The sequence below is a fragment of the Micromys minutus genome, assembly GCF_963924665.1.
Source record: "Micromys minutus genome assembly, chromosome: 17".
Classification (NCBI taxonomy): Eukaryota; Metazoa; Chordata; class Mammalia; order Rodentia; family Muridae; genus Micromys; species Micromys minutus.
Genome location: NC_137952.1, coordinates 50565891 through 50590495, shown reverse-complemented (window position 1 = coordinate 50590495; position 24605 = coordinate 50565891). Strand labels below are relative to the sequence as shown.

Sequence of the window (24605 nt, the reverse complement as noted above, 5' to 3'; positions counted from 1 at the left end):
GATGATTTTCTTTTAGAAAGGAGGATCAACCTCTTATGACTCACTGAAACCTTTCAAATTCTCTTGGGGAAAATTTCTACACCTGGGGTGGGCAGTTTTGTTTGACATCTGTGTACTGAGGCATCTTTTCTTCCTCCAGACGGCAGAGACCCTTGTTCTATATTCAAGAAAAGCCACAGTGCTGCGCTTGGACCGTTTTGCTGGTGAGGCCACCGCTCCAGCGAAAGGCAAGAGCCCAGGCTTGTTTTTAAACGATGGGGACTTTTACTTAGCAACCTTGACTAGAGTTTATGAGGAGATTTATTCAAGTGGAAGAAAACAGGTGAGGCTGGGGATGTAGCTTGGCGGGTAGAGCACTTATCTAGCAAAAGTGAGATGCCGGGTACTCCACAAACTGGGAACGTAGCCCATGCTTGTCTCAGTGCTCAGAAGACGCCCATTGGCTACATAGAAAGTTTGGGACCAGCCCGGGTTATGTGAGACCCTGTCTCAAGAAAGATCAATAGAGGGGACAAGGCTGTGTCCCTCAATGTGCACTACAGATTTAGACGACTAGAAGTGGGGGGGGGGAATGCGGCACAGATGGTTCAGAGGGCAAAGATGCTGGGGAGGCTGAGGGATAGACCCGTGTTACCCAGCTGCTGCATCTTTAAATCAGGAAGTCTTCCCTTCTCTCCCCTCCCAGCCCTGCCCCTCCCCCTTCTGTCTCCTCCCATAATCCACTATGCTGTTCCAGATACCTCATTGATCAGCATGCGACTAGCCATGGAGAGCCGGGTCTTGGGAGGAAAGTGGCTTGTGATCATAATTCGGAGGCCAGCCTCGGAGAAAGAAAGCTGGTGTGGGTAGGCAGACAGCAGCTCGTCCACCATGATCACTGATGCTTTGCGGTGGAAATTGGCTAGGGAGATGTGAAAGAGAACACACAGTAGCGTGTAGCCTAGGAGAGAGGCACACACCTGTTTCTCTTCCTTTTGTTCTTCCCTACCTCAGTCCTTCATATCCTTGCATCTGTTCATCCGTCTATCCACTGGTCCATCCATCCATTTATCCATCTATCTGTCCTCTATCCACCCACCCATCTATCCATCCATCCATCCTTCCACCCATCATCTACTTACTTCCCCTTCCTTTCCTTCTCTTCCTCTGCCTTCCCCTTTTCCTTTCCCATCATCCTTTTCCTCCCCCTTTTCTTTCCTTTTTAAAAAATCCATTCATAGAAGGCTCTGAAGATCAGAATTAGGAATCATATTAAAGTCATGGTCATGTTCTCATTTGAAATGAATCGGGATTTTCCAAACACCACTCATCGATATGGCAAGAATGAGCAGGGTAAGAGAATTCCTCCTTGTCCTCGAATTATTTTCCCACCACTAAGATCTGCGCCACAGGAAAGGCCTTAACAACCTTTGGTAACCATCGTGTCCACGCATGGCAACCCAACACCCTGGTGCTGCAGAGCTGTGTTCCAGGTGGAGGTGTGCGTGCATCCTGTGAGCAGAGTGCGTGGGGTGTGAGCCATCCACACACAGAGGACTTGTTCAGGAGGAGGCTTGAGACAAGCCTCAAAGTATGAGCATTCCACCGAGGCCTGAGCCCGCCCTCTCTGGAATAGCACTGCATACAAATCCCTCACAGGTACCTGGCTATAGCCACCTGTAGTTCTCACTTCCATTTTCTAGGTTATGAAACCACATAAAAGGTCTCTTATAGCATCACCATCATCACCACCACCATCATTACCATCATCACCACCATCACCACCATCATCACCATCATCACAATCACCATCATCACCATCATCACCATCATCACACTATCACCATCATCACCATCATCATTACCATCATCACCATCATCATCACCACCATCATCACCATCATCATCACCATCACCACCATTAGCATCACCATCATCATTACCATCATCACCATCATCACCATCACCACCATTACCATCACCATCACCATCATCATCATCATCACCACCATCATCATCATCATCATTACCATCATCACCATCATCACCATCATCACCATCATCATTATCACCATCATCACCATCATCACCATCATCACCATCATCACACTATCACCATCATCACCATCATCATTACCATCATCACCATCATCATCACCACCATCATCACCATCACCACCATTAGCATCACCATCATCACCACCATCATCATCATCATCATTACCATCATCACCATCATCACCACCATTATCACCATCATCACCATCATCACCATCATCACCATCACCACCATCACCATCATCACCATCATCATCACCATCATCACCATCACCATCATCACCATCATCATCACCATCATCATCATCACCACCATCACCATCATCACTATAACCATGATCACCATCATCATCACCATCATCACCATCACCATCATCACCATCATCACCATCACCATCATCATCACCATCATCACCATCATCACCATCATCACCATCACCATCATCACCATCATCATCACCATCATCACCATCACCACCATCACCATCATCACCACCATCAATCACCATCATCACACTATCACCATCATCACCATCACCACCATCACCATCATCACTATAACCATGATCACCATCATCATCACCATCATCACCATCACCATCATCACCATCATCACCATCACCATCATCATCACCATCATCACCATCATCACCATCAATCACCATCATCATCACCATCATCACCATCATCATCACCATCATCACCATCATCATCACCATCATCACCATCACCATCATCACCATCATCACCATCACCATCACCATCATCATCACCATCATCATCATCACCATCACCATCATCACCATCATGGTGCTAATAACATCAGAGTCTTCCATTAAACATACACATAGTCCTTCAGAAAACGATATTAAATAGCCCATCTCAAGATATTATGGGAGAGTCTAAAGCTAGAAATATGATTGAAAATAACCGGCACAGCTTCTAATTTATTCTGTGTTGTTTCCCTGCAGAGTGACCATACGGGACACAGTTCAAGGAGAAAAAATTTTAAAAGCTAAATGAAAAAGGAAATACATTCATGGCGAAATTACATGATATTTTTTCTACATCCCGTCCAGGTAATGTCATTTATCAGAGAGCACCGGTCACTTCTAGCACAATGATTGCTTTGTAAGAGCCCATTAAATAGAAAACCAAGGCCATTTTCTCACCCCGTCTGTGGTTTGGAACCTGAATTAGTTCGTCTGGAAGAGTCTGGATATAGGGGATAATAACCGGCCATACCCGTCGCTCAGAAGCACTTTGTTACACTCTTCTGCAGTCAGTTGGCTTACTCATTACACAAATGCTGCCCATCCTTTGGGCTCCGAGGGGCTACGTAACTAACTCTTTCTGGTCCTGCCTCAAACCTTAACCCACCGCCTCAAAATCCGCGCTCTTCCGTCCTGGCCCCGCGGGTTCCCTGGGCATTTCAGTGGATCCAGGTATGGCGCACGAGGCGGGGCAGGAGAGCTGGCTGTCCCTCTGAGACAGACTCACACTGTGGCGCCCGGGGACCCGGCGTGGCGTCCAGCCCACACTCGGGATCTGCTAGTTACCTTTCTTGAGTAGCACCACAGTGGCATCGCAGTTGCTGTCGTCGATTTCGGTGTTGTTGGCCAGTCCGTTGACCATGTTCCCAGCACCTTTCGTCCTCCTTTCGAAGCACTGGTGGATGCACGCATTGTATCTGGGCAGGCGGTAAGCACAGACAGTCTGTCAGCATCCCCGCTCCCCTTCGCCCCACTCCATCCTCTCTTCCTTCTCTGACGCACCTACAAGGCCCTGTGCCCGAGCCTCATGGTCTGTGTGCTACAGGTGGGTGGTTATCTAGACCTACCTGTCTCTGGCTTCTTGCACTCAGAGGCTTTGTTGCTAGAATCTCTGTTACTGTGGACTCCCACTTCTGTAAGCTTGTGGCCTTATGACACCATTCTGTGCCCCAGCTCTGAAGTGATTGGTGAGGAGACAGAAAGACGCGCTTCTGGCCTGCCCCAGTAGACTCACATCAGAGCAAAGCAGTACTGGCCGGGTGCTAGGATGTTTTTGGAAGGGAAATAAATGCTCTGGTCCCTTTACCGTGAAGTGTGCCATCTCAAAGCACCGAGGGTGAAGGCGGAGATGGGAATGACTGAGCACCGGGGCCACAACCGCACTTTCTCTCACTCGAAGATCTCAATGCGCGTTGGCCATGGTATAACCTCCCAATTTGACTTCCAGCTCCCCACTGGAACTCAGGCTGGGCCAGAAACCACTTAATGCTGGTTTCATCTCTTCCTCACTCCTTCTGCTTTCAGACAGGAGCCCCCCTCACCCCCCAGCCCACTCCCACTGTATTCTCATGCCTGGCTTTTCAGTCAATGCCTCTGTGGGGCATTAACCATGGGAACTTCCTGCTACATGGTGGAGACAGAGTGTGGTGTGGTAGGGATTGATGTTCGCGTTTGAACCTTCTTCTCCATGGACCCTGTCCTGAATACTCTTGGAGCCTGTGGCTGTTCCTCTTTGGCAACAGGAGAACAAGGAAGTAGTGAAGAGTAACAGACGCAGGCTCTGAAAAGGCACAGACAGTGAATCCTGGAAGATATTTTTTTTTTGGGCGGGGAGGGGGGTTGGTTCCTAAGTGGGAAAGAATCCGAACATCAGTATTTTGTAACACTTGATCAAACAATGACGTTGCGTATTAATGGCTGCCTCCAGCACAGAGGGAAAGGTGGCCTAGATGCGCCTCCTATGGTATAGCTGACATGACATATCCTGATTCAAATCAAAGGCAGACACACAGGACACACAGCCTGGGGACTGGGCCCTGACACATCATGGATTTGGAATGCAGTAATAATTTACAAGCTATGGACATCTCTGCAGGCTAACAGCTAAATTCTGCAGAATAAAGAACACACACACACACACACACACACACACACACACACACACACACACACGCCAGAGGTGTGAACATAGAAAGAACTACAAAGCATGCTGCTCCCAAGGGTCACTTGAAAGATCATCCATTCGGATTATCATTTGAAAAACATTTACGATATTTATGGGAACCCAAAAAGAAAAACAGAAACCTGAAAAGTAGGACAGACTGACACTATTGGAAATTAAAATGCTGGGTGGGTATTTGAGATACTGAACTAGCATTCATTTCAGGTGATATAGTTGTGATTGTGGCTAGGACGAAGAAGAAGTTCTTTCAGACACACATGCTAAAATCTTCAAGGATGAGCCATGAGAGGGTGCTGGGGGCTTCAACATTCTGTGCTGAGAGGGGAACAGATCCGCATGGAGTAAGGTTGGGCTGACGGTTGGGGGGCTGCAGTGTGGGGCCCGGCATTCTGTCAGCTTTGCTTGTCCTCAATACTTGTCCAATAGAAAGGCCCAGGTTTCCAGGCCCCAGTGTCAGTTCCTTTCCTTATGATAGGGACAAAATCAGTGGCTTTTTGTTTCTTTCTTTCAAGGTATAACTTTGTAGCCCCGTGGTAATCTGGAACACACTGCTCTGGACTTATAATTCCCCTGCCTCAGAAGTTCTGGCATTAAAATCTACTCTAGCAATGTGTCCTGAAGCAGTGTTTGCGCTATCTTAACTCAAAAACTATTTTCCCCATGAAGATCCACACTTGCACAAGGGTTTGTGCTCAAAGGATAACCGCATCTTATTAACGTATTGGTATTTTAATAACAGGACAGCAGCACCATACAGCGAAGGCTTTTTAAAAAGGCAGTATTCAGTGGTGGCTTTTTTTGAAAGCAGACAGTACACTGACAACTGTTTACATGGGACTCAGGAACTCCAAGGCTACTCAGAGGCTGGGAGAGAGCTGCTCCTGGGGACAGATGGGAAACGCTTAGCTCTGACCCGCAGGACCACATCACCTCATCTAAACATTCATCTCAGAGAAGTGACAAATAGAGGGACGTTCTTGCCAAGGATGCTTGTGCCACATAGCCCTGAAGGTATCTACCTATCTGGAAAGTCCACAATGGCTTTGGGATTTTCACTCAGAGTGTTTCAAGTTATTTTAAAGTTCACTTCTCAGGAGGCAGCTGAAGAGTCTAATGTATGCTGTGTGGGTCCCCTCCCACTCCCCCGGCTGTGGCTCTGTTTTATATTTTTAATTGAATGTTTTAAATTTTGTGCTTGTACCCCGAAGCTATTTTATTGTGAAGCATGCAATTTTATAAATCAGATTTTATAAAAACCCAACGATTAGAGTCTCTGATTGCAGAGAGGGGGCAGCCTAAAGAGCAGAGATTTCAACGTAGAACTTAGGACGGAGCCTGTGCAGGGAATCCCATGACAGCAGGAGCTGTTATCCGCAGTTTTATTTGCATCCTGCTGGTTTGAACATCTGGAATGGTGGGAAAGCTGAGGCCTCAGCAGAAACAGTCTCCTTAGCTGCTATATTTGGTGTGACTTGGGTAGAGGCTTAATGTCACAAGTCTACTGTGCAGCCTGTGGGCTTTATGGTGACCAAGTGAAAGGTGTTGTGGCTACAGAGACACCTCACTGGCAACATTCCTCGACTTCCCCTCTCTTTCACTTCCATCTGTGCTCGCAGACCACATCATTTTGCAAAGCCTCCATTAAATTCAAGATGGTGGACGCAGCCATTACAACTAGGAATTGAGAGCACGAATGCTCAGCACAGAGGGGACTCTGTGGCAATTCTGGAATGGCTGAGGGATCAGTTTCTCAAAAGAGAAACGAGAGGATTCTTGACTCTAGAAATCCAAACTTGGAGCTTCCAAAAAAATTTTTTTAGAAGGTGAAATAACGAAATGAAAGAAAGGAAGCTCTGAGAATCGCTGAAGACACCCCCTCATCCCCACGGCACTAACTCCATTCATAGGTTTGCCATTTGAAGCAAAGAAGAGTAAGACAGCTAGCTGCCCCCCCCTTACTAAGCATTCTCTCAGGAGGCAAGAAGCTTTGGAAAACCTTTGGGTCAGCTATGTTCTCAGTGGGAGATTGCCAATGGAGTTCCAATGGAAGGTAATTTGTCACAGCAGTGTGTGACTTCTCACTTTCCCATCCGTTTCTTTGTAACAATTCCAAACCAGGATCTGCAGCATGGAGGTCCTACTCTAGAAATGCTCCATCCAGTGAGACCATTCAGAGCTGATCATTGGACATCTCCTCCAATAAGCGCTAGACACCATATTGAATAAACAGTCAGTGAGCCGCTTATGGTCTGTCTACCCTGGACACTTGTCAGGCCAGCCTCTGATTTTAAATGCTGCTAATGTTATTCCTGGCTGTATTTATACTGGCTTCTCCAGCAGGTCTCTTGGGCCCTGGTGGCCCTAATAAATGCTTTTGCACATTTTATCAGAAAAACACCTAGAGGTGGCTACCTATGCAGGCAGAAGGAATGCAGGGGATGGCTAAGTTTAAGAGACAGCTCAATGGGGAGGGGCTCTACAGCTCTGTGAGCTACTCATCTTGGTGACGCTACATGGGAACCCCAACAGCACGTTCAAAAAATGTGCTTTTATTTTATTTATAGAACAGTAAGCAGGACTATCATTCTTGACACAAAAAGTAATCCACCTCGACTCCAGAAGGAAGAACACTTGAAGTGGTAGCTGAAAAACATGAACAAGCTATCGGCTGCTCTTTCCTTCCATAACTCACGGGCAGCCCTGAGTATGGGCTGCCCTGGTGGCTCAGGTCAACATGGCAAAAGGGATGGTGTGCGTGTCTGAGGAGGTGGATGCCCCCCTACCCTCTGCCTCCCTCTCTGGAATCGCCAGTGGTAGAGAACCTCTTATAAGCATCACCTGTCAATAAAGAAGCTGGTGGCCAATGAGCTGAGACAGGAAGTAAGAGGTGGGACACTGACAGGAAGAGAGGATTCTGGGAAGAGCGTGAGAATAAAATGAGACTGGAGAGGGACTTAGGAGAGGATGTAAACCATCAGGAAGGGGGCCTCAGGGAGACGCTGAGGGCCATGCTGAAGAGACTAGCAGGAAGAAGCAGGCTGGGACTGAAGGAAGGTAATTAACCAAGTGACAGACAAGGAATAGATTAAATGGTTAATAAGTTGCGAGCTAGTCAGTGAATGCGCCGAAGTTTACGGCCTAAGCATTTAATAATAACTAATTAGTCTTGGAGTCGTCATTCTGAGAGCAGGACTGGGAAGGAAAAACAGAATCTAATATTTCTTAACAACCAGCTCACAGGGTTGAGAGAAACTGAGACCTGCTGCTGTCACCTGCCCCCCCCCCACCCGGCCACGTGGGTGGGTTATCCTCCATTATTGCCAAGGAAGATTCATCCCCAGCCAGTGTCCAATCTGTGATGCCATGAGAGTCTCTGAGCGCTTCCCGGCGAGACAGCTCTGGGATTTTAAATTCTCTGATAATACATATTTGTGTTTTATTTTAAAGCTAGTAAATTTTGGAACAGTTTGTTACACAGCAACAAATGACTGATAACATCCGGACTAAGGAAGTTTATGGTTTCAGTCTGTTCCCTCTCCCCTCATCTTCCCACACTCCCAGTATGGGGGGCAGGCAGACAGACAGACAGACACGCACTATAGAGTTTGTGAACAAAATATGGAAATGTTGATTTTGTCATCAGACATGGGTCAGAGGGTCACTTTTATGGTTCTATGAGTCTGACGGTGGACGTTGAGCGAGTCAGACCTCCCTCTCCCACCCCTCGTTCTGCACGCGTGCCTTACTTACTTCATGATGATGATGTAGATGAGGTACATCAGCACAAGGACTAGAGATTCCCACCTGCACAGGAAGAAGTACAGTCAGAGAAGACAAGCCCAGCAGCCCTGTCGAGCCACGTCAGCCAGTGCTGGAAGCATCTGTCCATGGCCAGGACGGTAAGGCAGGCCAGTTACACACGCTCCTAGTCTATGCGAGTGTTTCATGTTGCACAGCTCTTTTCCTCACCTGAGTGGAACGTGTCAGTTACTCGCTTCCCAGAAAGAGTTCTGTGGAAGCGGCGGGCCTTCGAGCCTGCAAGTGTTTGTACGATGCTTCTGGAGTTTAACTACTCACTGGAGTTACCCAGATCTACTTACGGAGAACAAACACACCAGGGGAACTGATGGGGGTGGTGCTGGGCAGCAGTGTGTGTGTGGGGGGGCAGGGGTGTTGACTACAGAGGTGCATCATCAGAAAGAGACAAGGAGAAGAAAGGAACTCAGAGATAAAGAGACAGTCAGGTAGTGTCAAGACAGCCACACACACACACACACACACACACACACACACACACACACACTCGGAGGGGAAGGAGGGAGGGAGGGAGGGAGGGAGAGCCCTCCTGGGTGGGAGGGTGCCAGCAGGAACACTGAGCTGAGAGGGGGCTGGGCATGGTGGACAATGGCTGGTGCCCGGAACCCTCCAGAGTGCACTGCATCGTGAATTCGTGAATTCAAGGTCAGCTCGGAGTATGAGATCCTGCATCCGGAAACAAAAACATAGAAAATCCAAACCCAAGCACAGGAAGGACAAGAGAGGAAAGGAAGGAAAACAACGGAGAGAGGGGGACTGTCCTGTTCCTCTTAGGACCCGAATTGCTTCAGTTTCTTTTATGTAGTAACTTCTGACTAAAGCTCAGGGGACTTGTGGTTTAGACCCCTGTTTAGCTGCAGGCTTAAACTAGGGAGCATGTTTGGTTTGGAGAGAAGGGAGCTGGGGAGATCTGGAGAGGAAGTTCCAGTTCCTTTAGCCTTTTGATCCCAGAGAAATGATGTATTTCTATAAAGAATACACCGAGGTCTTGTGCTGTTCTGTTCAATAAATGGAAAAACATGGGGGGATTCAGATGGGTGTGCCTTAGGAAGGGGCCAGAATGCAGTTGGATACAGTGGAGTCATCTGTTTATTGGGATACATTATAGAAACCAGCTGGCTGCCCACCACACACACACACACACACACACACACACACACACACACACACATATATGCCATAGTCATACATTAGTCAGCCATAAACATGAACTGCACTGTTTGCAGGAAAACAGATGAGATTAGAGGGCATACGGAGCAAAATCAGCTATATTAAGAAAGATAAATAGCTTGTCTTTTCCCTCATATGTGGGATGTAGATGAAAAATAAAACATGGAAGTAAAAGCGAGCGTAACAGCTGGAGGCAGGAGGAAGCAAAGGTTATCTCGGGTGAACGGGGCTAAAGTACACGATGTGCGTGTATCAGCAAGAATAATGAGCCCATGGTTTGACACCACAATACAGACCAACTGGAAAGGAGCTGCTCACGGAATCCCTGTACCCACACAGAACCGCTCACGGAATCCCTGTACCCACACAGAACTGCTCACGGAATCCCTGTACCCACACAGAACCGCTCACGGAATCCCTGTACCCACACAGAACCGCTCACGGAATCCCTGTACCCACACAGAACCGCTCACGGAAACCCTGTACCCACACAGAACCGCTCACGGAAACCCTGTATCCACACAGAACCGCTCACGGAATCCCTGTATCCACACAGAACCGCTCACGGAATCCCTGTATCCACACAGAACCGCTCACGGAATCCCTGTACCCACACAGAACCGCTCACGGAGTCCCTGTATCCACACAGAACCGCTCACGGAGTCCCTGTATCCACACAGAACCGCTCACGGAATCCCTGTACCCACACAGAATGCTCTCTTTCCTCCTTAAGAATAACTCTGTGGGCTGGAGAGATGGCTCAGTGGTTAAGAGCACTGACTGCTGTTTCAGAGGTCCCGAGTTCAATTCCCAGCAGCCACAAAGTGGCTCACAACCATCTGTAATGGGATCTGATGCCCTCTTCTGGTGTGTCTGAAGACAGCCACAGTGTACTCATATATAATAAACAAATCAATTAAAAGGAATAACTTTGCTAGCATGGATTTATCCTCGCAGAAACAGTTATGGATCGTGTTACCCAGCTTAAATCCACTACTTCCTAAGCGTCTTGCAAGCTTCCCGGGCCATTTTTCAGGATCACCCAAGTGTGGAAGACCCCATTCCTGTCTACACTGCTGGCTTCATGTATGGGCTTGCCAAAGCCTTTCCCACACTGAACATGTCGGGCTGCTGAGGTCTCCGTGCTCTCCTCATTCCCTTGGCTCCTTTGCCAAGCTGATCATCAGGGGTCCTCATGGTTCCCACTACACATGCTTTCTTAGTGCTGTGAGTATCTCAAAATGACCTCTGACAACATGTCCACTGCCTGTCCACTAGCCAGCGAGAACCTGCTGGTCAGCACTCTCTGCAGGTATGTGCTGGATCCAGCTGGTGAGAGACCCCAGCTGGGGCAGCTGCTATTTTCTGAATGTCTCCCAGTCTCAGACATTCCTTCTGTCTTCCACAGTCACAACCTGAAGAAGAAACCAGACCGCCACTCTGGATATTTTAGTTTCTTCTGCAGCCTTTGGAATCCTGACACACGTCCCTCTGCTTTCTTCTGACACTATGGCCTTAGCCAACCTACTGTCATGGATCCACAGGTCTTGTCCTGCGCAACGACCTAATAGATGTGTCTCTCATGTTTTCAGTTCTAAGTGTCTTTGGAATACTACCCAACAGAGAGATGTCACTGTTGCTTGCCCAGAAAAAGAACTCTACTGTACCAAGGCAACAACTGATCTTAGGAAAAGGAACCTCCAGTTCCCAGGATCAATAACGATTGGTCTGAAGTTGTGATTGTTACCCCCGTCCCAGCCATCATGTTACTAGAGATGTGTAAGATGAAAGGGTCTTAGAAAGGCATCGAAGCCTTTTATTCATTCCTCTTGCGTCTATGCAGACATGATGGTTAAACTCATAGTAGCCATTTTAAGATGCTTGGGAAAGGGCAGGAGAAACCCCCCCCCCCCAGTACACCTGAGATAGATGATGGTTGGTTTGTAAAAACTCTCGTCTCCTAAAAGTATCTCAACTGATTTCTGGTGTTCACTTCTTGCTTGAACATAAACACACGGCAGTACAAGCTTTAAGAATGGTCAAGGAATCTCACTCAGGTATGGTGGCAACAGCTTGTTTTTTGGTAGTTAGCCCTGTTGATCTGCAGGTTCTACTTCTGTAACTCAACCAACTACAGGTTGAAAAATATTTTTTAAAAATTCTATACTGAACATACACAGATGCCTTAGGGAAAAAAAAAACCCATCATGACTATTTTTAGCATCAACTTGACACAATCTAGAATCACCTGAGAAGGATGTCTAGGTGGGCATGCTAAGAGGAAGATTATCTAGATTAATGGTAAGAGATGCCCACTGTGGGTAGCATCATTCCCTAGGTAGTAGGTACTGGACTGTATAAAATGGAGAAACTGAACTTAACAGTAGAATGCATAATTCATTCACTGTTCTCTGCTTTTGATTGTAGATGTAATGTCACCAATTATCTGAGGATTCTGCTGCTGTGACTTATTTGATAGACTGTACTAAAACTGTGCTAAAATAAACCCATTTATCACCAAAGTTGCTTTTGTCAGGTTATGTTATCATGAGTGGGAAATTAAACTAAGACAATTACATGAACAATCTAGTGCAGAGATTCTCAACCTTCCTAATGCTGTGACCCTTTAATATATTCCCTTATGATTTCGTGACTCCCAACCATAAAATTATTTTTGTCATGATTTCATAACTGCAATTTTGCTTGCTACTATTATGAGTCATGATGTAAATATCTGATAGGCAGGATGATCTTAGGCAACCCCTGTGAAAGGATCAATTGACCCCCCTCCCCAAAGGGGTTGAGACCCACATGTTGAGAACTGTTGACCCAGTGTAACACTATGCAATACATGAGAACACCTTAACCTTGCTATTTAAACAGCATTTACATTGCTTTGGTTATTAATGATCTGGGGGTGTCTTAAAGCATACAGAAGAAGGTGTGTAAATACCATGACAGTTTACATACAGACTTGAACAACCATAGATTCTGGAAACATCTGCAGTCCTGAAACCAATTCTACACAAATCCAGAGAGACCACTGCACTTGTATGTGGCAATATTCATTTTCTTAGGAGCACTCCTGTTTCAACCTCAACACAGTTGCAATCACTCTCCTTCTGGAGATACAAAGTGGGCTAATCGCCTGCCTTAACATCTCTAGGGGATGCTGGACTATCCCGCAACAGTGAAATTCAGCTTGTAAGGTGTCGCCAACCCCTGCCGCAGCTTCACCGCGTACGCTGAAGAGTTTGGTTTTAAAGGTAGAAAGGAAAACGCGAGAAGCAAACAGTGAAAAGCATATTCAAGTTCAATGTATTTTGTATCTCCTAAAATGAGGAATTGAAATCCCTGGAATTCCCCAAGCGGCAAAGGGCCAGTAGTGCAGAGTTTAATTTCCCAGTCCCACTCATCAGAGAAATTCTCTCTGTCAGCTCATGCATGCAATAACAGTGATTACACAACAGGCTGGCCCTCTGAGAATGAGGGGACTTGGTGCTCTGGGATCCCTTAGCTCAGGTTTTTGGAAGCAAACACTGAGAGAATTTTTATTCTAACATCCCCCAGAACAAGCACCAAGTTGCACACTACTTGTGACATACATCTGTGGCCCTCCTGTCTCTGTCCACACTACCGATTCCATGTACATGACCGTTGGTGCTCAGAATGTAGATTCTTAGGGCCTGTTTCTTTGCAGAATCTAGAATCTCTTGTAAAAAATTCTGGGCTCTATCCTAGCATTGGTTGAGCTAACATCACGAGAGAGAGAGAGAGAGAGAGAGAGAGAAAGAGAGAGAGAGAGAGAGAGAGAGAGAGAGAGAGACAGAGACACAGAGAGACAGAGACAGAGAGAGACAGAGAAGGGACAGGGAGACACTTATATGGTTGTTTGAATAGGTATGGCCCATATGCTTGAATGCTTGAGTATTAGGGAGGGGTACTACTTTTGAGGGATTAGGAGGTGTGGCCTTGTTGGAGGAAGTATGTCACTTGGATTGGGCTTTAGAGTTTCTGAAGCTCAAGCAATGGTTCTCTTTTCTCTTCTTTCTGCCTTCGGATTCAGACGTAGAACTCTCAGCTACCATGTCTGCCTGCATGCCACCATGCTTCCTGCCATGACAGTAATGGGTTGAGTCTCTGAAACTGTGAGCCAGTTCCAGTGAAATGCTTTCTCTTATAAGAGCTGCCCTGGTCATAGTGTCTCATCACAACTACAGAACAGTGACTAAGATTCCTTTGGAATGAAGAAGAAACCACTCCCCTTTCTGGCTCTCATTCATGCTAGGTATCTTAAAGGGTTCTGTACCAACCAAAACTGGTTCACCAGGCTGTCTGCATTCACTTCTCCCTGCCGTGGTTCTCCTACAGTAGTGCAGTTCTATGAGCTAACTCAAGTGAGTGCTCCCCCAAGATGGAAAGTCCTCACCCTGAGATGACCCTTCCCAGCAGGGGAGGACAGTGGCTGAGGTCAGCAGTGACCCTGATGTGCCACACTTGGGAGCAGCATCCTTAGAAGACATGGGGTGTTCCTAGTCATGCTGACCCCTTTCAGCCTTTTGATCACAATTACTTTAAAAACATTATTTTTTATGAATCAGTATAAAGAGTAAGGCTCATTTTAAAAATAGGCTATATATGCTTTATCATAATCTGAATTTTTAATAATTGGGTTTCCCAACACTTCACAAGCTGATTTTTAAAGAAAATAGAGATAGGTCTTACAGGAAGTCAACAACTTATCTCTACACACTTGCATAGCTCCTCTATGACATTCCTTATCACTGAGGTGGGCCCTTGTTCTCCCCAAGTTTTGGAAGCCAGAGAGCTGCTCTCAGATAGAGGGTTAGAATAAAAGCTGAGAATGTTTTCTGAACGTGAAGCCACAGGAATTCTTTCTTCTTTCTATAGCTTATTCCTAACTCAAAGTAGTGCAGTGGAAGTTTCTAGCTACAGACTCACTCCTATTTCTAAGAGGTTTTTCATTTTCTTCTACTTATGTGGATCAAACCTTTGAAAAAGAAAGCCGTAGCAAGAATGCACAGGACACCAAATTTCTATTTCCATTTCAAACACATTGGCCTTGCTCAGAACTCATTTCAAGAACTTGGGTTTGGACAGTTGGTCAAAATGCAAATACCCCTCCACGTGTTTGATTGAACAAGCACCCTCTACCTAAATTACCATGGACTCTTGGAGGCACGGATTTCTTTTAGGATCTCAGCAGTACTTTGACAGATAACCAAGTGTGTGTGTGCTTGGATCCTGACTCCTAAGATGTCACCGAGGCTTGGCATACTGAACTTGGTTTGTACCAGCTCAGATCCAGAATATTCCCTCAAAGGCCAGCACATTGGGCTTGGCTCCCAGCTTGGTGTTAGTGAGCATTGGTGTAAACCTAAAGAGGCAGGGGCCCAGTGGGCGTCAGTAGGTGTGTGACCTTGAAAAAGACAGTGTGACCTTGAAGAAGACAGTGAGACCCTTCTTTCTATTGCCTTCTGGTCATGGGGTTGAATTGTTTGGTTTTGCCAAAACATTTCTTCCTGCAATGATGAGCCAGCAGAGCAAGGACTGAAACTTTTCAAGCTGGGAGTAAAAATGAACCTTTTCTCTTTATAAGTTGTCTAACTAATGCTACTCTGTTGTACCAATGAATAGTTGACTGACACAGATATAAAAAGATCAGTGAGAACTTCAACCACGGTCTAGCAAGAGACATCAGAAAGACAAATCTACAATGTCCAACCTCTTCAACAGACATCTAGATATGGAGATATGAATCCTATAGACCCATCCATGGGAAATGCTGGGAAAAGGTAATTTAATGTCTTTGTTGAGAGGAGGGGGCATTCTAAGGAATCCTGGTTGTTTCCAAGTGTCATGACCTTTTCTCCTTTTCTACATTAGATTTACTTATCTGTGTGCGTTTATTCATTTGCTTCACACGGGCATTCAGTACAGGTGTGGAGGTCAGAGGACAACCTGTGGGAGTGAGTTTTCTTCTCTGATTGTATGGGTTCCAGAGAATAAACCCAGGCTGTTGGCCGTGGCAGAGAGTGCCTGTACCTGCTGAACCATTTGTGGTCTCTGTTCCTTTTCTACACCTCAGCTCCAGCCTGCAATGCATCTAGCTCTGCACCAGAAAAGGGGACAATTGGAAGAGGGGTGGGGGAAGAGGTACTTACCAAGAAACCTTTTCATCGTAAATGAACTGTGAAAAAAAAATAAGAAAGGTGATTAGAGGTTCGAGCACACACGTGCACATACATTTTAACATGGAGTGACATCAGTACTCACTGCTGGCACGGTGACATTCAAGGCTGGGATGTTAGGCACCTCGAGGCAAACTCTATATAGTCTTTGGCTATTGATAGCTGCACAGACTGTTGTGGGGAAAAGCACTGGGTGATCCAAGCTGCCCTTCCATTTCTGTCCCCAGATAGAGGGACTGGGAGGGAAGTCTCTGCCTTATAAAACAAGACACATCTTGGGATTTAGGTCTGGAAGGGGAGGTAGTAACTTGGCAGATACTTTCGTCTGCTGATCCTTTATCGGCCACTAGTGACATTTCTGCACTTGTCATAGATTCGACATAAGCACTTGACCTTCCATGAGCTCAACATTGTCCTTTTAACTGACTCATTTTGTTGGATCACAACCCAAAGTATGGGGATCCCCCAGCACCCCCCCAGCATCTCACATAGAAAATGACTCTGAGTCAACTGAATGCAATGGCAGATGTGGATGAGAAAGATATCTCAGAGTGAATGGCACCCTTGGCTGCCCGTGCCCTGTGCCTTCTGTTAAGGAAGAAGGCTAGGGAAGGTCAAAAGCAGTGAAGGGAACAAAGTGGGAAAAAACAAGATTTTTATCTTATCTGTTGGGATCAATAGAGCACCTGTAACAAATTTTAACAGTTAACCTCCTGCCCAAAAACATCCCAGGTCAATTCTCACTTGGGAAAACAAAAGATAACAAGACAAAGTACAAGAAAACTGGTAAAGTCAATTTATATATAGGGAAACCAAATTTTGTAAAGCAGAAATAATTTTGGAGTTGTTCAACCCATTGTGGAACTGATTCAAGGACTCAGGCTTGGCTCTTATTTTGGCTTTCTTCTCTTGACACGCTTTTCTGCTCACGTGACTCCCAACATCCAAGGGTGTGCCTGTTGTGGAGGTGGGAAGCCAAGGGAACAGTTACACACCTCCTCTGAGCATGATGATCCTTGAAGAGCATCCCGATGGAGGCAGAGGGCCTGGTGACTCTAAGGCAGAGGTTACAGGGTAACTAGGCAAACAGTGCCAGATCGTCATACGGGGATGGAAAAAGTAGTTAACGATGTGGGCATTGCCTTAGAATCAGCAATTCTAATAATCTCCAGTTGGGCTGGGAGGCAAAAGTGATCTCAAAGACCCACTAGGAGCTCTTCCTGAAACTTTAAAGGGCTGGGAGACAGGATCCGTGGATACTTGTAACTGGTTTTAACAAGGTGTTTAAAAGAAAAAACAATGTCGATTCATGTTTTTGTTACTGTGTTTCTGCCAGCAAGTTCAACAAGTTGACATTTGGATGAAAATGCTGAGCTAGAATGGGAAGAGCTCTAGAGGTGTCAAGGAAACATTCCTGGGATCCAGGCTGGATGGTGTGGAGTCCAGCCCCCCCCCCCCCCCCCGCCCTCAGGCTGGATGGTGTGGAGTCCAGCCCCCACCCTCAGGCTGAATGGTGTGGAGTCCAGCCCCTCCCCAATGGTTCATGGTTGTTTTACATAATTGCTAGCATTAACAAATTGTTACCGTGAAGGAATGGAACGGAACCAATTATTTAAGATAAAAAACATTTTTTATTAACTACTTAATTTAATATTAGTCTTATCCATGGGAATGGAACAATTACTTCATAGTTGCTCAAGAGAATATGAGATGCTAGGAGAGTTTAATTGACCAGGTCAATTTAATTGTCATCCATCAGAGGAGGCAGGCAATGCCATATATAGATGTAGCTTTTAGGAAGCCCATAGTCTGCATGAGACTGTATACACATGGGGGTGCAGATCCTACAAAAAACTGGGAGTCAACTAGCCTCGGTACAGAGGCACAGGCACCCTTTGTGTGCTTTCTAGGAACAGCTGTGGGCTGGTACACCTTTAACTATTGATTATTTAAGGAAAAAAATAACAATAGGCTCCTACAAAGATCCTCACTGTGGCTTGGATTAAAACTTCCCAGGGATTCGTGTTCTTGAACATTTGGTCCCCAACTGGCACTTAGAGAGCGCTGTAAGGAAACTGATATGGAAACAGGCTGTAATTGAGGCTGTAAGGAAACTGATATGGAAACAGGCTTCTCCCACAGGATAGGTTTTGGTATTCCTTAAAGATATTATTTAATTTCATCCTCTTAAGAGAAGTAATGCAGATCTCTCTCTCTCTCTCTCTCTCTCTCTGTTTTTTTTTTTTTTTGCTCTGACTGGAAGAGGGAACACCCTCTTCCCGCCCCCTGGCTAACCAAACTATAGAGGAAACCTGGAAAAAAAAACTTTCCTTAGTTCCATTTCCTCACCACTAGGTGGCGCTCCCTGCCCTCCACCAGGTTTAGGCAGCAAAGTTAAAACGAAGTGGTTCAAGCCTGATTTTTCAGGGCTCTGGTAAAGCTGCGGGAAGGAGCTGAAGTACCTCAAGGCAGACAGCCCTCTGAAATGGCTACAGCTGGCCAGCAGCCACATGTGGCAAGTCTGGTGGTTACTGCTCGAAGTTCACTGCAGGGGGATAAGTCAGAAACACTGCATCTTCTCATGAGTTGCAGCCAAGTGATGTCCTTTTGTTGCCTTTGGAAGTAACCCAACGTTTTCCCAAGAGAAAGCAAGCTTTGGGTACTCTCTGCTGCATACGTTTGAGGCCAGGCACTGAGATAGCTCACAGTCCTGAGAGCCACTGTTGCTGAGAGCTGGGTCTCAGGTTTGCTGAGCCAGCACTATCCTAGGGTCCTGTGGCTCATCCTAAGCTGTACTTGGCTTTGCTTTTAGGTTTCCACATGCTCTGCAGCTGGGCTAAATGTGAGCAAACAAACGAACCTGACAGAAAGCGCTTCTCCCTAGGCGTCTGGGAAATGGTAGAGTATCATGGAAACAGGATTGTCAATCCTGGTGTCTGCTCTACAATTCTTCCAAGCTAGTCGAGCTGACTTCAGGCAGGTGGATCCTTGGATGCCAAAGCATCTCGGGAACGACCCACGGAATGGCTCTTTCTCAGATGGAGAAACATGGCAAAGGGTGAGTCAGGAGTAGCTGAGCTGTAACCAGAAGAGAGCACATCCACATTGCCTCTGTTTTACCACAACAGTCCTAGTGTTTGAATTCTATGAAGCTATACCACAAAGAGGGGACGGCTGCATCTCTGCGACTTCATAATCGATGTCATGAACGCCAGCCCTGCTAGAATTTTAAGCAGCGACCGTGATGGGAAATCAAGAGTATCATTTTCTTTCAAGAGGCCGAAGCTTGAAAAATCTTCCTTTCCTAATCACAAAATGAAGCTAGCCATTTCCACAGACCTTTCTCATTCTACGGCATGGGGACCTCCTCAGGGGCTCCACATTCAGAACACCCACTCCTTCAAGTCTAGGATCACGCGGTGCAGTGGCTTAGCTAAGGGGAGGAATCCAGTGGGACATACTGAAAATCTGCTGTGATGTGCCCTGCTGCGGTTTATGCTTTAATAATGGGACGTTGTAGGATGATTGGCATTAGGGGTTCCACGAGAGAGGACAAGAAATTAAGAGGTTGAGAAGGACTGATTGTCTCCTATAAACTGTTAAGAACTTGCTACCAGGAAGAAAACGAGTGGGGGACGGAATATATAGAATGTAGGAGACAAGGGTTGTTAACATAAAGGACTGGTAGCTGGACAGCACAAAAACAAATGCAACCACAAACTACAAATTTCAAGTCATTTTCCTTATAAAAGCTGATTGGCTCCTTATTAGCAAGCTGGCTTCCACAGGTCAGCTGAATTTGTCCCTCCCTGTTAAATAAGCAAATGCAAAGATGACCCCTCTTCAGCCTCCCTGCATTCTCAGAGTCACACAGTTCTCCCACACATCCCCAGCAGGGACTGCAAAACCAGTTCAGCTTTGTGTGACCAGAGTCAATTTATTTCCAGACTTTAAAGTTCTGTCATAGTCATTTCTCTAGGAGGCTTCTAGCTATCATCTTTTATTCCCTCTTGGCCGGAAGGAGAGCTGAAATTAAATGGCAGTGAAGATGGAGCTAGAGAGATCAGTTAGTTACCAGTGAAGAATGGGATTAAGAGAGATCACTGGCTACAAAGAAGGCCATCTGGAAGGCCAAGGGCAAGGGTCACCATGGCCATCAAGATTGCTTTTCTACCACAGGAGGAATAGGACAAAATCATTTCCAGAGGACGTAAAGTTAACTGCTATGTTGGACAGCTTAAATTGTCAACCCAACACAACTTAGAATCACTTGGACAGAGTCTTGATGAAGAATTGTCTACATTGGGTAGGCTGATGGGCATGTCTGTGGGGAATGTCTTATGTTAACTGGTGTCAGAGGACCAAGCCCAGTGTGGGCGGTATCATCCCCTAGGCAAAGAGTTTTGAACTGTATAGGGGTAGAGGAATTGAGCTGAGCACAAGCAAGCAAGGAATTATATATGCGTTCATTTCTCTCTGCACTTGACTGTGGATATGATGCAACTTGTCATTTCAAGTTCCTCCTTTTACTTCTTCCTAATGACAGACTGGAAGTGTTAGCCACACAAACTCATTTGTCCCTATATTGCTTTGTTGTCAGTTTTATTTTTTAATCACAGCAACAGAAATGAAGCTAAAAGTTACCTTCATGAGTTCTGGGGCGGGGGGTTGGAGTTCTAGGGGGTTACATTTTCTATTTCTAACATGCTCTCAGAATAAGAAATAGTTCAGAATCACAGAGGCAGATTTTACTAGAAGCAAAGTCTAGATTCTATCTAGATGTATTGCCTAGCTGGAGCTACACTGGAGTGGCGTAGCCAAACCATCTTAGATACCTGCTCTGTAAGCCTGAGAGGCTCTGATGCCTGTACAATGTCCATTCTTTCCAAAGGACAGTTGGTTTACTAGAACTGCGCTGTCCAATGTGGTAGTTACTAACATCTACGGATGGATAATGCAACATAGCAAAGCCAAAATGCAGCCCTCTACTCTTACTAGCAGCATTTCAAGTGTTTACTGGATCTACATAGATGGTCATATGACTACCATGGGTGCACATGGCTTCCAGGAGACAATGATAAAGGACAGAAGACTCTAGGAAGGATCTTCCAAGGGTGATGTGGTAAAAGCTTGGTGCTTAGGTTAGCACTATTAGGAGGCCAGTGAAATCTTTATGGAGTGGAGCCAAAGAGGTCTTTAGGCCAGTGGGGTTTCTTCTTGAAGGTGACAGTGGGATATCTCTCTGTTCCTTCTCTCTTTCTTGTCCTTCTGGCTCCCGAGGTGGGCACTTTGTTCCACCATACACACTCGTCATAATGGGCCCAAAGCAACAGGGCTATTTGAATTTAAAGTCAGGCTTCTGGGTCCATGAGCTAACAACCTTTCTATTTATGATGGCCTAAAATATGTTGTCATGGCAACTATGAGGTGACTAATACAATTGCCGGTCATCTCTGGCAAATATGTGGCAGCTCAGCGGTTTTCTCACCTCCACGGGATCTCTTCACCGAGGGGCTCTGCGGAGAGCTCCCCGGGGATAAACATGGAACTGTGAACTTGAACTTGCTTTTTTGTTGTGCCCGCACAGAGAGTGTGCCAACGGGGATCAAGGGCTTTCTTGTTCTATCCTCGACAGACAGCCAGCACTCTGAATTGGATTTCTGTACCAGCCCAAGTTATGGGGGAGCTATTCCACAGCCTTTCCCATACCCCACGAAGGCTCCTTTTCCTGTTCCCAATCTCTGTCTACAACTGAGATGAAGGGTAAAAATAAAGTATTTCCTTTTGGGCAGCTGTTAGCCTGATGATGTGATGGATAATTTGCATTTATGTAAATTTCATGATTATGTAAATCACAGCAACATTCTAATGTGAGAAACTTGACGGGCTGGCTGGAAATTTGGGAAAAGGGCAGGACCTCGAGGCCAGCTATGCCCATGGACAGAGTGCTCCTGGGTGTCAGGGTGTGGAGAAGAAGCAGCAGCGGCTGTGCCGACCTGTGGACAGCTGTGGTGTGTGTGAGCAGACACACATGGAACACTGCAAAGAGCACACAATATTCTCAGGACTTAATGGTGGCATCCATCTTGTGTTCAGGCACTGTCTAAGCTTTTCAATGGCCTGACATTTCAATATAGAAGGTGTGAGGCCAAAGGGATTCTCTGTCTCTAAGGGGAGGGCAATGGGAAGAACATACTGCATGTTTTTGAAAGAATGATTGGTTTAGACAGAAATACATCATTATTGTCTTTCTTCATTTAACAGACTAATCATAAAACAGCACAGAGGAGAATTTAGATGGAGCCTAAGCACCAAAACAAAATGACTTTGGGTCTGTAATTAACTATCTTTATTTCGGGGGATTGTGTGTGGAATGCACATGCCTGCCTCCCATATTTTCTGCTTTCTACCCTGTCTGTACCCCATCTTCAATTGCTGCTTCTCGGCTGTCTTAGATTCTAAGCAATACATGAAATTACTAGCATTTTCCTGGCTGGACTCATCATCCCCCGTTCCTTAGCACCAAGCAGTATCTCTGGAGAATCTGTCTTGGCTACTCTTTGGCTCTCTAGGCCTCCTGGCTTGTCCTTGGGGCTCAGTTGTGTGAGTCTTAAGGGGCTTTTGATGAGAAGATATACAGAAATGACATCTGGTCTCACTTAATCCAGACCTGCCCTGTGAGTGAATGGGCTTTCCTTCTACAACCCCAGGGGGTCAGCAGGTACTCTTGCCAAACACTTCAGAACTTACAAAAAAGCTAGTTAAATTAAGTTGTTTGGGAAGCTTGGTAATCATTTTGTGGGCCATGGAAAGAGCTTTTTAACAAAGGTATTTTAAGTGGCCATGGCACATCCCTGTAGGAAGCTTCATATTACTTTAAAAATTGGGAAGAATTTTTTTTATTACTATAGCTGAGTTCACAAAATAGAAGACTAAGAAACAAGATTGCAGGGCGTTTCTGAATTTTGGTCTAAGGCTGGCGTGTGAGGTAGATGTAAGGGTCCTGGGGAGGCCACTTTTCTAAGTGCTGCCCTGCTGAAATGAGGATGTATTTTATTTCTTCCCCAGTCTCACGAGAGAATGACCCCAGACAGCAGGGCTGGGGAGGTAGCTCAGGGGTAATGTACTGGCTGCTCAGGCATAAGGACTTGGGTTTGGATCCTCAGCACCCAAGTAAAAGCTAGTGGGGTGGTACATGTTTGTGGGTAGAGCCAAGTAAATCCTGGGCTCCCTGACCAGCTAGTCTAGTCAAAACAGGAAGTACCCTGTTCAATGAGAGAACCTGTCTCAAAAAATAAAAGAGGAAAGTGACTGAGGAAGATATCCCAACATCAGACTTTTGTGTACACATACACACACATATATATAAACATAAACACACAAAATATACATACATACACACACAGATAGATACGATGAGAATCATCAGTGCTCACTAACAGAAGTCAGAACTGTAGACAACCTAAGGGTGTACAAACTATCATGATCTTGTTTTTATTTTTTCAGAATTTCAGAATTGACTTTGAATATCACCATGGCCATACAGAGAGAAGTGTCCCAAACCATTTCTGTCCACAGTAAGAAGTTACACATTTCAGGATACTGTGTCTATGATGAAGGATGATGCAGGTAGAAATGCCATTTCCTGGGTTCCACTCCAGAACCCAAAGAATGGAAATCTGTGGCTTCCGCATTTCAGATAAGAGTGCCAATTACCCCGGGGGTTCACCACCATTGGGGAATATCACTTGCAATAAAGCAATATTCCGCCCGGAAGACTTGCGTCTTATCTGTTCTACTTCTTAACAATAGACAAATGCAATTTCCCTCAAAGTCACATAAAACCTCATTTTGACAACCCATCTGTAAATACACAGCCCAAGTCTCCAGCTGATGACAAAGAGTAATTTGGTGCTGCAGTTCGTCGCTTGCTGAAGGAAACACAGGGCTGTCTCAGCTTCGTGATTTATGTATCATAGCCTCGGGGCAGATGGCTGCTTGACCCAAACACCAAGTTCAGGAGGACGTGTCATCTGTGACCCAGAGAAGCCATGCCTCTTCATTTCTTCACACCCCATTAGCAGCAATCACTTCTGCTTTATCTTGGACAGGTCTGGATACGTTGGACTGAAGACAAGTTCTTCCACACACTGTCCAGGAGGTGCCTATGCTGAAAGCCAACACTAGCAAGACCGATCTGAGGAGTGGGTCTGGCTGAGCCTGTGCCTTGGGGGACTTCAGCTTTCCAGGTCTTTGCCTTGTGTTTGTGAGCCGAGTCCTCTCTCTGAACTTCAGCACAGTGGACAGTTGCATTTGTTTATGGTTGGCATTCCCTATTCATACATGTCTCTTCCATAAAAATGATATAATTTTCAAAAGGCATAAGAAAATACCCTCAAAAAACACAGGAAAGTG

At 45.9% G+C, this 24605-nt stretch overlaps 1 protein-coding gene across 2 annotated transcripts in view; it reads right to left on the bottom strand.

Annotated features, from left to right (window-relative positions):
* The window catches only part of SLC24A3 (solute carrier family 24 member 3), a 439524-nt gene that overhangs the window by 30686 nt on the left and 384233 nt on the right, over positions 1-24605 (bottom strand). Inside the window, exons 8-11 of one of the 2 annotated variants that reach the window (XM_080931187.1) lie at positions 16164-16189; positions 8743-8796; positions 3597-3727; positions 741-940 (exon numbers count right to left, since the gene is read on the bottom strand). In XM_080931187.1, the coding sequence (XP_080787313.1) occupies positions 741-940; positions 3597-3727; positions 8743-8796; positions 16164-16189 (411 nt within the window). The remainder of the gene's footprint in view (positions 1-740; positions 941-3596; positions 3728-8742; positions 8797-16163; positions 16190-24605) is intronic. The other variant, XM_080931188.1, reaches the window with a different exon arrangement.